Genomic DNA, 11006 nt, shown 5'->3' with positions numbered 1-11006 from the left:
ATCCGTGGGCCACCTGAGCCATCTGCAGACCACCTAGGCCATCCGTGAGCCACCTGAGCCATCTTTAGGCTACTATCCTTAGCTTTAGGTTCCTTTCGGCTTTTGGAGCTAATTATAGGGCCTTCAATTCAAGTGCCTTTTTTTCCTTCTTATTTTTTTTTCCTGTCAAATCCGATACCTGCCATACTTATTTGAGAAATGTAGGTTTTGATTTTAATGTAAAATTCCTTGGTAGAGTTACCTTAAAAGAAAATGGCAAAAGCTTAATTGAATTTATGATTTTAACTGAGTGGGGGAATTTTGCAAATAGACTGAAACTATACTTACCTCTGTCTGTTTAAACCCATTGTAATTTAGGAAGCTGAGACGTTCATTTAAAGAAATGTGTATGTATTATTTTGACCTAAAACCATAAGGAATTGTAACATAAAAAAAAAGAAATTTGAGCGATCTTGTTTTTGCTTTAACTGGGCAACTCTGTAAATGAGCCAAGAGCGTGGGTCCCAAGGTCGAAGTGTCCTGGATTCTGAACAACATTCTGCCGCTCACTCAGCTTGTGACCTTGGATGCGCTACTCGAGCCCCTGTAGCTGGCGGGCTCCTCTTCATAACGTGGTGGCGCCCGTGATGTGACAGCGGCCAGAGCCCAGCTGGGCACCATGCCCTGCATGCACCCTGCCTTCCCTTGGCCCCCCCGGTGAGCGCGAGCCTGCGCATGGGCCATCCCGCCTCCTGGGGTGTACGTGAGGAATCTGAGGAGCCACGACGGTGAGAACTTGCCCAAGGGTCTCTGGCTAGCCGGAGGTCAAGTGGGCCTTCAACCAGAGAAGGCTTGGGCTCCGTGCTGGTTACCGTGGTGCTATAATCGTGGCCACGCTGTACAGCTGTGTGGGTTGTACACTGCACAGCTCTGCTCACAAAGACTTGAGTGACATCTCTGATGGTTGTAAGACAAAGGGTGGCCGTGTCCAGGCTGCCCTTGTGCAGTCATTTCAGTCTCCTTTACTGAGATTTGGTGAAGTGTGAGCACGCTGGCACACGTGTGGTGACTGTCAGCTGACATTCTCTTGGTGAACATAGTCCACACTCTGCCGTAGGGGCTGCTCCCTTGCAAGCTCCCTGCCCATCCTTCCCGTCCCATGACCTGCCAGCAGCGGTGCCCTTCCTGGCTCAGTCCCGGTCTATCCTGGGCTCTGTCCGTTCTCGTGACTTGGGGTCCCACCCCCTCGCACCTCTGTCAGCCTCGGATCCTCGGGGTCTGCAGACGTCTCTGACCACAGACAGCAAACCGGACCCCTGGTTCCTGACCCCACCCACAGTCTGCCCATCTCTCCAGGCTCTCGGGCCGCAAGCCATGGCCGTCCCCTCATTTCTGCTCTGCCTCTAGGCCACCGGGAGAGCCCGTCTGCCGTTCCTTAGCACGTATCCACGTTGGTTATTTCTCCTCTCTACCGTCACGTGCTCTGAGCCATTGGGTCTGTCTGTACCAGTCTCCTGACTGGTCTCCCTGCATCAACCCTCACCCCATACCTGTTCTTCACCAGAGGCCAGAGGCCAGGACTAGGGTAATCCTGGGCAGAGGGACTGCCAGGTCCCTGCACTGGCCCAGAGGCCCCTCGAGCTGCCCTCTTGGCCTCCCGGTCTCCACCTCTGTCGGTCCGGCCTCCACCTCTGCCGGTCCGGCCTCCTGGCTGTTCCCGGGCCACGCCAGGTGCTGCCACAGAGTCTCGTCCCTCATTCTCAGAACACTCTTCCCCAGCGCCGCCGGCCCGTTCCTCGTGTTTGCTGCCCTGCAGCCTCCCTCAGGCCTGGGGAGCACGGCCGCCGCCCTCCTGCCCCTGTCCCCTTCTGGGCCGATGGCCGCCTCCTCCAACGTACAAGGCCGTTCCATTGTTTACGGGGCTCCCCGTCAGTGGTCTTCCCTGCCCTTGGCGGAACAGAGGCTCCGGGGGGCAGCTGCTGCGGTCCGTTTGTCCTCTGACCGTGTCCGGCTCCGGGCCCTTCCCCAGTAGGTGCTCACCATTAGTTCAGTGAGTGAATGCATGCATATTTGCTGTTTTTCTTATTAACACATAGTTTTGAGGCACTGTCCTGATAAGTTGTGCTTCAGTTTCTCACGTATTGATTCTGCGTAATAACTGACTCGTTGTACAGAGTTTAGAATTCTAATGGAATAAACTCCTTTTTTCCTTCTTAAAAGAGGAAATAATTTTTAAGAGTCTTTTCATAAATTAATATTCTAAGAACATTAAGTTTTGGAGTCTTTCCTCTGAGGACGCTGATAAAAGTGAAATTGATGAGGCACCAGGAACGTCAGGTGCTAAATGGCGCACGGCTGTTTATGACACTGTCCTGGAATTCTAGTAGGCTATTAACTTGCAAAGATGTGGCAGCTGGAGTCAGAAATGGATGCACCGTTAAAGTTGGAGAAAAGGTCTTCAAAGTACTTCTTTAAAGCATAAACTATCAGTGTAATCATTACAGAAACCTTGTCTGGCGCACGAAATCGCTGCCATTCTGCTGTGAATCTCTTGAAGCTCACGAATGCAGGCATTCTCCTTTTGTGCTGCTATTAAATAATCCTAAAGGTAGAAGGAAGAATTGGGAAGAAGAAAGAAACAGATGACTTCTGCGTTAGGACCTTACTTGGGCCCCGGTAGCGTCGTGTGTGTGGCTCCGAAGCACGGACGCCCCGGGAGGGCTCATTCTGGGTCCGCGGCACCCACCCGCCACGTCGGGGCACCGTGTGCCTTGCCACGCCCGTGGACCCTCAGCTTCTCTGACTTTGAAGGAAGCAGAAAATATGGCATTTTTTATGTTCGGAAGATCTACCGTGCACTGGGTTGTGTCCTGCGATGAGGAAAAAACGATCAGTTTGTGAGATGGTGGCAAAATATACGTGACTGCCATTTTTACCCAGTGTTTTATATGAATGCAGGGCAGATGTCAGATAGGATTGCACAACATGACGGCTTGTTTTTTGTTTTATAGACTGTTACCTGCCCTTTAGTTAAGAGGCAATAGTAAGTAGACTTGGGAGGCCAGTCTACCTAAGTCTACGTAACACTAAGTAGACCAGGCCGGTCTCGAGAATGGTACTGCTGTCCCAGTGTCCCCCCGGGGCTCTACTTTATGACATCGCGGGGAGGCCAGTGCCACCGAAAGAAGACTTTATGACTTACATTTCCCTAGAGGAGGGGCCGTGCCACACAGACCACACAGTGAGCCAGGCTTGGTCCAGGGTGAGGGGAAGGACTAGGCCAGAGCCTTTCTTAGGGTTTCCACAGGAAGGGCAAGAGGGGGCAGGGGGAGCAGTTGCAGATAGGCCGGCTTTGGGCTGTATTTGGTTTCTAGTTGCCTGCTCCCGGGCCCTGGAATGCTTTAGAACAAAGGCAACACTAGCTTGATGTGAGAGTTACATAAAGAAGTGAGGAGGTTGTTTGCATAAGAAGGTACACTCCTGGCTGACCCCTTTGCTGTCTTTAAGAGATGGCTCACATGGGGCGCCTGGGTGGCGCAGTCGGTTAGGCGTCCGACTTCAGCCAGGTCACGATCTCGCGGTCCGTGAGTTCGAGCCCCGCGTCAGGCTCTGGGCTGATGGCTCGGAGCCTGGAGCCTGTTTCCGATTCTGTGTCTCCCTCTCTCTCTGCCCCTCCCCCGTTCATGCTCTGTCTCTCTCTGTCCCAAAAATAAATAAACGTTGAAAAAAAAAATTAAAAAAAAAAAAAAGAGATGGCTCACCCTGGGGACGCCTGGGGGGCTCAGTCGGTTGAGCGTCTGACTTTGGCTCAGGTCATGATCCCATGGTTCGGTTCGTAAGTTTGAGCCCGCATCGGGCTCTGTGCTGAAAGCTCAGAGCCTGGAACCTGCTTCTGATTCTGTGTCTCCCTCTGTCTCTGCCCCTCCCATGCTCATACTCTGTTTCTCTGTCTCTCAAAAATAAATAAAAACATTAAAAAAAAAAAAAAAGAATTGGCTAGCCCTGGGAGGGGCAGTCTCTCCCTGGGTCTATAAGGTGCCTAAATGCCAGAGCATCAAGAAAAAGAAAATAGAGTTAGTATGATTTTTCCCTGCAATAAATGTATGCCAGGTAGACAAATGCAGCATCTAAGAAAGCAGTTGGAACAGTGTCTCCATTGACAACGTGGCGCGCGTAACCCAAGGCAGACACGCAGACGTCAGGATGACACCAGCGGGGGGCCTACTAACAAACTTACCGCTGTGTCTTTCACAGCATTAACTATAATTTCCAAATTAACTTTTAATGATAGCATATCTCTTGGAGTGTGGTCTTAGTGTGTTTCCACTTCAGGCAGCGTCTTAGTTGACAGATTCCCACGGAACAGTGCGTGGAGTGGGTTTTCGTCGGTCCGTGTGCGCGCTGGTGTGGTGGGTAAGCTCTGGCAGGCACCAGCCAGGAGCCTTTGAGTCAGTCCACACAGCCTCTGTACCAGGCCTTGATTTAGCAGTTTTCTGCTTCTGGGTTTATCTGATTCGTGCCGTAAGAATTTTACACGTAAGCGCATATGCGAATTTTTCACTTGCGAGTTTTTCTTTTATGAATACACTTTTTATAAATTGCGATATGTCTTGACGTAACACGTTTTGTCTCTTTCAGGTCAGGGCTCTCATCTCAAGGGCACAGAGAGGAAACTGGTGCCCCGGGCTCACCCAGCAGCTTGTTCTGACCTCCAGGTGGCCTTGCCTGTGCTGTGCCTGCGGGTGAGGCAGGGTGGGGCTGACGTGGCTAGCCCCCCTTTCCAAGTGGGGGATGAGCTCGAGCCTGGGGCCACCACTGAGCTCAGCTTTCTGGAGAGACCAAAACCCTAGTGGAGAAAGAGAAAACATTAAAAATGCGAGTGTCTTCTCATAGCACGGGGATGTTCCTTGTTTTTACCCAACTTCTTTGACCATTATTTTCTCAGAATAGTCTCATCATAAAAAATCTAGAGCCCAGACAGCTTTTTACCATTTACCTTTAAAAAAAAAAAAAAAAAAAGCTGTGTTGCATTATATCTGGATTGCTCAAGATTCTGACAGTATTAAGCTCTTTCTTCTGCATAAGAGAGTTCCAGAAGTTCTGGCTCTATTTCTCAAATTGCTGCTTCCTTGGTTCAGTCCCCATTAAGATACCCTTGGGCCCAGTCCCAATGGCTGTGTGCTCCCCTCCTGAGCCCGTGTGTCCTCGGAGGGGTTGGAGCTCGTGTTGTTCTCTGTGCTCCAGGCCCAGTGGCCGTGTGCTCCCCGCCTGGGCCTTTGTGTCCTCAGAGGGGTTGGAGGCCATGCTGTTCTCCGTGCTCTTCTCACACGAGTCCCTTGCTGTGCTCTGGGTTTTGAGCTTCTGGCTTGTCCTCAGCATCTCCAGCCTGGTTAATCAGAGTGTGTAGCCATTTTCACGGTTAGGTACCTAACTTGTTTTGATGCGTAGCAAGGGAACAACTAATAAAAAGCAAACAAACAAACATGGGAGTACCCAGGCTTTAAATGCAATAAGTAACTTGGTATTATAAAATAAGTCCAAAGAAATTTTCTCGTTTCTTATTTAAAGTAATTGAAGACTGCATATGTTTTCCTTCATGGTTTCCTTTGTGGTTTCTTGGTTCTCATTCCTGTGGGTTCCTTTTAAATTCCTCCATCGGGGATAGAGTGTGCTTCTGAACTTGACAGGGATTCCAAGCTCCCAAGGTCCCGAGCGGCCGCTGGCAGGAATGCCAGTGCAGGTGCGTGGTGCCGCGACGATTTTTTCCAAGGCCACTTGTCACGTGAAGTTGTGAAGGCTGTGATCTCTGTCTGGAGAGAGGGAGGTTGTTTGGTGTCCAAGTGCTGCTTCTACCAAACTAGGGCATCTTGGGTATGTTAGGCCAGGCCTTTGTGGGCACAGCACAGCAGCAGGGCACCTCCAGCTTGGTGGCCACAGAGCCGTAAGAACTCCGCCTGCCTGTGCGTTGGTCCTGCGTGGTCCCCGTGGGAACCATCTGGCTATGCACGTGGACGGTGCCCAGACCTGATGTTCCCGGCCCCCAGCCTGCTCCCCGCCCCCGCTTTCAGGCTGGGTTCCTTCCAGTGTCTCCTAAGAGCCGGGTTCTGTGGTTCCACCTGCCGCTCACTTTCCTCTTCCTCCCTGAGGATGGGCCGTGGGTTCTGCCCCGCCGGTGCCTGGAGGCTTCGTAGGGGTGGTCTGCAGGGCTGGCCTGGCACCGTGGGCTGGCACTGTCACAATAATATCCCCACCCCCAGCCCCACACCCATCTCACAGGCCGAGAAGGCTGTAAGAAAGAAGGATCTCTCTGCTTCCCGAAGGAATCTGTCCAGACCTGGGGAAGAGCCTTTGCCAGAAGCTTCTCTCTCAGTCCCACCCCCAAGGCCATGACATCCTCCATGAGTTTGTAAGCAACAGAGACATGGGACCACAAAGTCTAAAATACTTATTACCTGGTCCTTAGTCCAAACGATTAAAAATAAAATACATAATTGAGTTTAAAATAGTATAAAATTTGACTATATGCCTGTCAAAAATGTGAATTTCAGTAAACAAGCAAAATTCGGTAATTTGTTCATGTTTTCAGAAAATACTTTTTTTTTTTTTTATTAAATTTTTTTTTTTCAACGTTTATTTATTTTTGGGACAGAGAGAGACAGAGCATGAATGGGGGAGGGGCAGAGAGAGAGGGAGACACAGAATCGGAAACAGGCTCCAGGCTCCGAGCCATCAGCCCAGAGCCCGACGCGGGGCTCGAACTCACAGACCGTGAGATCGTGACCTGGCTGAAGTCGGACGCTTAACCGACTGCGCCACCCAGGCGCCCCTTCAGAAAATACTTTTTAAAAAATTATCTATTAAATGTAAGTTACAAAATATAAATTACAGTTAATATCAAATGTTTAAGTCAAATTATTTAAAGACAACTGAATTTAAAAAAAATTTTTAACATTTATTTATTTTTGAGAGACAGAGAGAGGGAGAGAGCCCAAGCAGGGGAAGGGCAGAGAGAGAGGGAGACACAGAATCCGAAGCAGGCTCCAGGCTCCGAGCTGTCAGCACAGAGCCCGACTTGGGGCTCGAACTCACGAACGGTGAGATCATGACCTGAGCTGAAGTCGATGCTTAACCGACTGAGCCACCCAGGTGCCCCGAAAGCTGATTTTTAATTTAACACTTTGAAAATTTAGTTAGATCACATTAATAATTTTATAAAAAGTAGAACTCTCGGCGATGGTGGTGTCCCCCGTCGATCTGGCTGCCAGCACAGGGCATGAGTTACCTGGAGGGTGTCTGGGTGTGCACACGCACAAATGTGAGAGTAATAGGAACTGCTTCGTATGGGGGCACACTCCTCAGGCACCGTGTGCAGTCGTGTGGAATCCCGTGTCAGCTTGTGTGCCTGTAGAATAGTGAGCTGGAAAACGGATGCTGGGTGTTACTGGGAAGGAACTTTGTTATACAAGATACTATTGCTCTGCATTGAGAGGAGAGTTGGGTGAGTTCATCGGTCTCCTCTTCTACCCCAGTGCTCTGCCACGGCATCCGCCCCCTCCTGACTCCTCCCAGGACACCCCGGGTCTTCAGGGCTTTTGGGTGCAGGTGCCTTTTGTTCCAAGGATGCAGAGCCGAGATCTGGGATGGTGTCTCCCTGGGGCCTGAACGGCGTTCGTCTGGACAGGAGGGTGTTGAGGGCTGCGGCTTGTCCCGCGTCAGCCCTAGATGCTGGATCCCAGAGACAGCCCCCTGGGCTTGGTGGCCGGTGAAAAGGCTCGGTGTTGGCCCCGCCCAGGCCCCCCCCCCCGGCCCCCTCACAGAGGAGCCGGCAGGTCTGTGTGTGGCTCCGGAGGGGGACACGATCCCTGGAATGGGGCTGGGCGGGGGGCGGGGAGGGGGGTGGGAACATAGGTGGGGCGTGCCCCACATCCAGGGTCCAGGGCTGTGGTCCCCGCACCGCACCGTGTGGCAGCCGCCTGCTGGGGCTCAGCGGGGTGCCCGTGCCCTGTGCTTTTCCGCAGCTTTGTTTTGTAAACTGCACTCCTGTAGCGACACTTCCACCTCCTCCTTTGAGGAGCTCTGTCCATTTTAAAGGCGACAGCAGACTTTTCCAGGCAGGACTGTGCGGGTCCCAGTGGAGCTTCCCGCTGCCCTGGAAGGGGTCCCCGCGCGCCTTTCGCTCCCCGCTCTCGCTGCTGTGTCCGGGCCTGCACGGAAGGGTTAACTGTCACACGTCACTGCTGGGCGGTGTGCTTCGAAGGCGCTGTGGTGCTGGCGAAGCCCTGGTTCTGCAGTTTGAGGGATGAGCCGGGGGCAGAGGGGGGCCGCTTCCCCGAGGCGGCAGGGGGTGCCCGCTGGCGGTGGTGGTGGCCGGGGCCAGGCAGCGCTGGCCTCGCTCATCCACATGGCCTCGCTCCTTGCCGGCCCCGTGAGCACGGGGGCCTTCTTCGGCATCGCGGGGCGTCGATGGAAAAGGAGGCGCAGGAAACGCTCCGAGAGGAGAGGTAACCCGTTTGGCTCTGATCCTAAAACGTAAACGCTGGGCTTGCCTGTGATCCCATGCTTTCTGGGGCGGACTGCTTCGGGGTCCTGCCGATGCCGGGGACCTCCTGCCTCCCCTTTCCAGGTGCCTCGTTCCTTACGTTGGCGTCATATACAGTTTGAGAGGGGGCTTGTTTTAGAAGGTAGGTTTAAAAGCGCATGTATAGAAGGCATTTTAGCCTCAGTGTTTAAGGTATATTTTTAGGAAGAGATTTATGAAGGCTTAGGAGTTTGTAGTGTTGGGTACTAAAAGATTTTTCCTCCTGAGACAGACGCTTCATAATGACTTCTCCTTCGCTGCCACTCTTTGTTGGTAACTTTTGTAGCCTTAAAACTCCTCTTCACGCTGTGGGAAGTAAGGCTGCGGCAGCCCTTGTGAGAATAGTTTCCTTTTAAGAACACGGAGAACAAGTTCCTTGCATTCAGCACCAGGTCATTTTAGTCTCTAGTTCAACTTGATGTTTTAGGGCATTGAAACTCTGCGTACCTTTTCTTAACACCAGGCTTAAAAGCTCTCCATGGCGGTAAAAGTCACAAACCACTGGCCGTGGGGTGAGTTGTTGCTCAAAGGGTGTTGAGAGTTCGCCGTCCTCCAACGCCGACAGTTAACTAATCGAACGTGTGTCAGGTGAAAAGATGCTTCTGGTGAGGGGGACTGGCCTGCCGTCCAGTGAGCCTCCCTTGGTGGGCGTCCCCTTCTTGCCCACCAACTGGTAGGACCAGGACGCCGTTGCACTACCCCAGAATGCTTGGGATGATCTGTGGCCGGAGAGTGTCACCCCTGCGGGGAATAAGGCGAGCCACCGTGTTCAGTGTGACTTCCCAGAGAAAAGAAGAAGAAAGCCACCTGAGAGGAGCAGTCGTGCTGAGTCCACAAAGATGCTTGCGCCCAACAGGGCTGTGTCTGGGAGCAGTGAGGGCGTCGTCATCTGTAGACTTCAGGGCGGACATCATGCCGGTGTGTGCGTCCGGGAGGAAAGCGCCGTGCCCAGGGGACGCATGCCCAGGGGACCCGGTGCTGGGGCCTGCAGCTGTGGCACACCCCTGCCTCAGGCTGCTGTGCTGCCCTTTGTTCCCTCAGTTAAGCATTGAAAAGAAGGGTGTCCTTAAGACAAAGGTAAAAGCAAAAACTAAGAAATGTTGATTAAACACCCTGAATTTGGGATGGCCGCTATTCTTTTCCACGGCCCCTCATCACTAAGCATTTGAAGAAAATATTGAAAAGTACAAGAATAATGGTCAGTTTTTTGTTTTTTGTTTTTTGTTTTTTGTTTTTTTGGAACTTGCTGTGATTCGGATGGTTGGTGCTAGTCCCACTCGATGGGGATGTATGTCCAAATGTCCTCTTCGTGCATTCTAGAATCTTTTTCTTCTCTAGGAAAACCATTTTCAAACAGGCTGTAATTTTGGGGCAACAGCGTGAGAGACAGAGTGCTGCGAGATGGAGCAGTCAAGCCCCCGGATCGAGCGAGTGGTGTTCACTGCGCGGTCCCGTGTGTGGAAGCCCACGGTGAGGGTTCCCGAGCAGCAGAATGTTGTGTGTTAGTTTCTCTTCGGCCTTTAAAAATGATCAGTGTTCCACTTATATCAAATGGGCACAGTTTTACAAGATATGAAACATAGTCTCTTAGTATTATACAATCTTAAGGTGCTCCAAATCATGTGTGTTGAATTTTTCCTAAGACTGGTATAATGTGAGCTTTTCCAAACTTAATTATGTGTTATAACAGCGTAGCAGCGGGTTATGTGTTGGCCTCAGGAGTGATACGGTCTCAGGGATCTTTCATGGCTTCCGAATGACCCACAGTCACTCCCTTCTCTGGCGCGGGTCACTGGCTGTTGACTGTGTGAGGCTCACGTAGATTGGCTGAGTCATCAGAAGATTACGGTTTAAAAGGAATACTGTGCAATTTCAACATCACCCGGGACCTCCACAAAGCAGAGGCTGCTGGGACAGTGAGGCCCCGCACACCAGCCTTCCCGGGGCCCCAGTCCAGGTGGCTGCCGCTGTTGCCTTCTTTCCACTTGGGGCACAGCTGCTGAGTAAAACATTGTGGCAGGGGGGTGACGCGGCATTCTCTTGCCCCCCCCCACCCCTCATTGTGTGACAGAGCCTCTGTCTTCCACATTAAAGGCTTTCTCGTTGAATACTTACCTGTCTTAATTGTGGTAACGCCCTTGTCTGTGCCTAGCCCTCCCGCACCCCGTCTGATGACTGCTGTCACATGGGCAGCAGCTCTGAACTGTGCTGAGGTCTGAGGCTGGGATCCCCCATGTTTCCAGGATCAAAAAGAGAGCAGGATGTGGGGACCGTTTGTAGAAATGGAGACCCAGACCCATAGAGGTGTGCTTCCTCTGAGTCCTGCTGCAGAACAGGCCATCTATTCCGTGTAGAGTGAGGAGATGCAGCCGGTTGTGGGTGAAGCAGGCAGCACCCGAGAGAGCAGGTGGCTGTCACACCAGGCTTCTCCCTGGTCTCACCTTGCTGA

General features: G+C 52.0%; 1 protein-coding gene across 11 annotated transcripts in view; it reads left to right on the top strand.

The window, feature by feature from the left end:
- ADARB1 (adenosine deaminase RNA specific B1) overlaps nucleotides 1–11006 on the top strand; it is a 133558-nt gene that overhangs the window by 57282 nt on the left and 65270 nt on the right. For 2 of the 11 annotated variants that reach the window (XM_040483749.1, XM_040483750.1), the window contains exon 1: nucleotides 8359–8480. The exons of 1 other annotated variant lie outside the window; for it this stretch is intronic. In XM_040483749.1, the coding sequence (XP_040339683.1) occupies nucleotides 8381–8480 (100 nt within the window). In that variant the 5' untranslated portion in view covers nucleotides 8359–8380. Of the gene's footprint in view, nucleotides 1–8358; nucleotides 8481–11006 lie in introns of those variants that run through there. 8 more of the 11 variants (XM_040483741.1, XM_040483740.1, XM_040483747.1 and 5 more) reach the window with 7 other exon arrangements.

Source organism: Herpailurus yagouaroundi, unplaced genomic scaffold (genome assembly GCF_014898765.1).
Source record: "Herpailurus yagouaroundi ecotype Mexico unplaced genomic scaffold, PumYag 162, whole genome shotgun sequence".
NCBI classification, from domain to species: Eukaryota; Metazoa; Chordata; class Mammalia; order Carnivora; family Felidae; genus Herpailurus; species Herpailurus yagouaroundi.
Note: the sequence above shows the minus strand (reverse complement) of the source record. Positions and strands in the feature narration are given on the sequence as shown.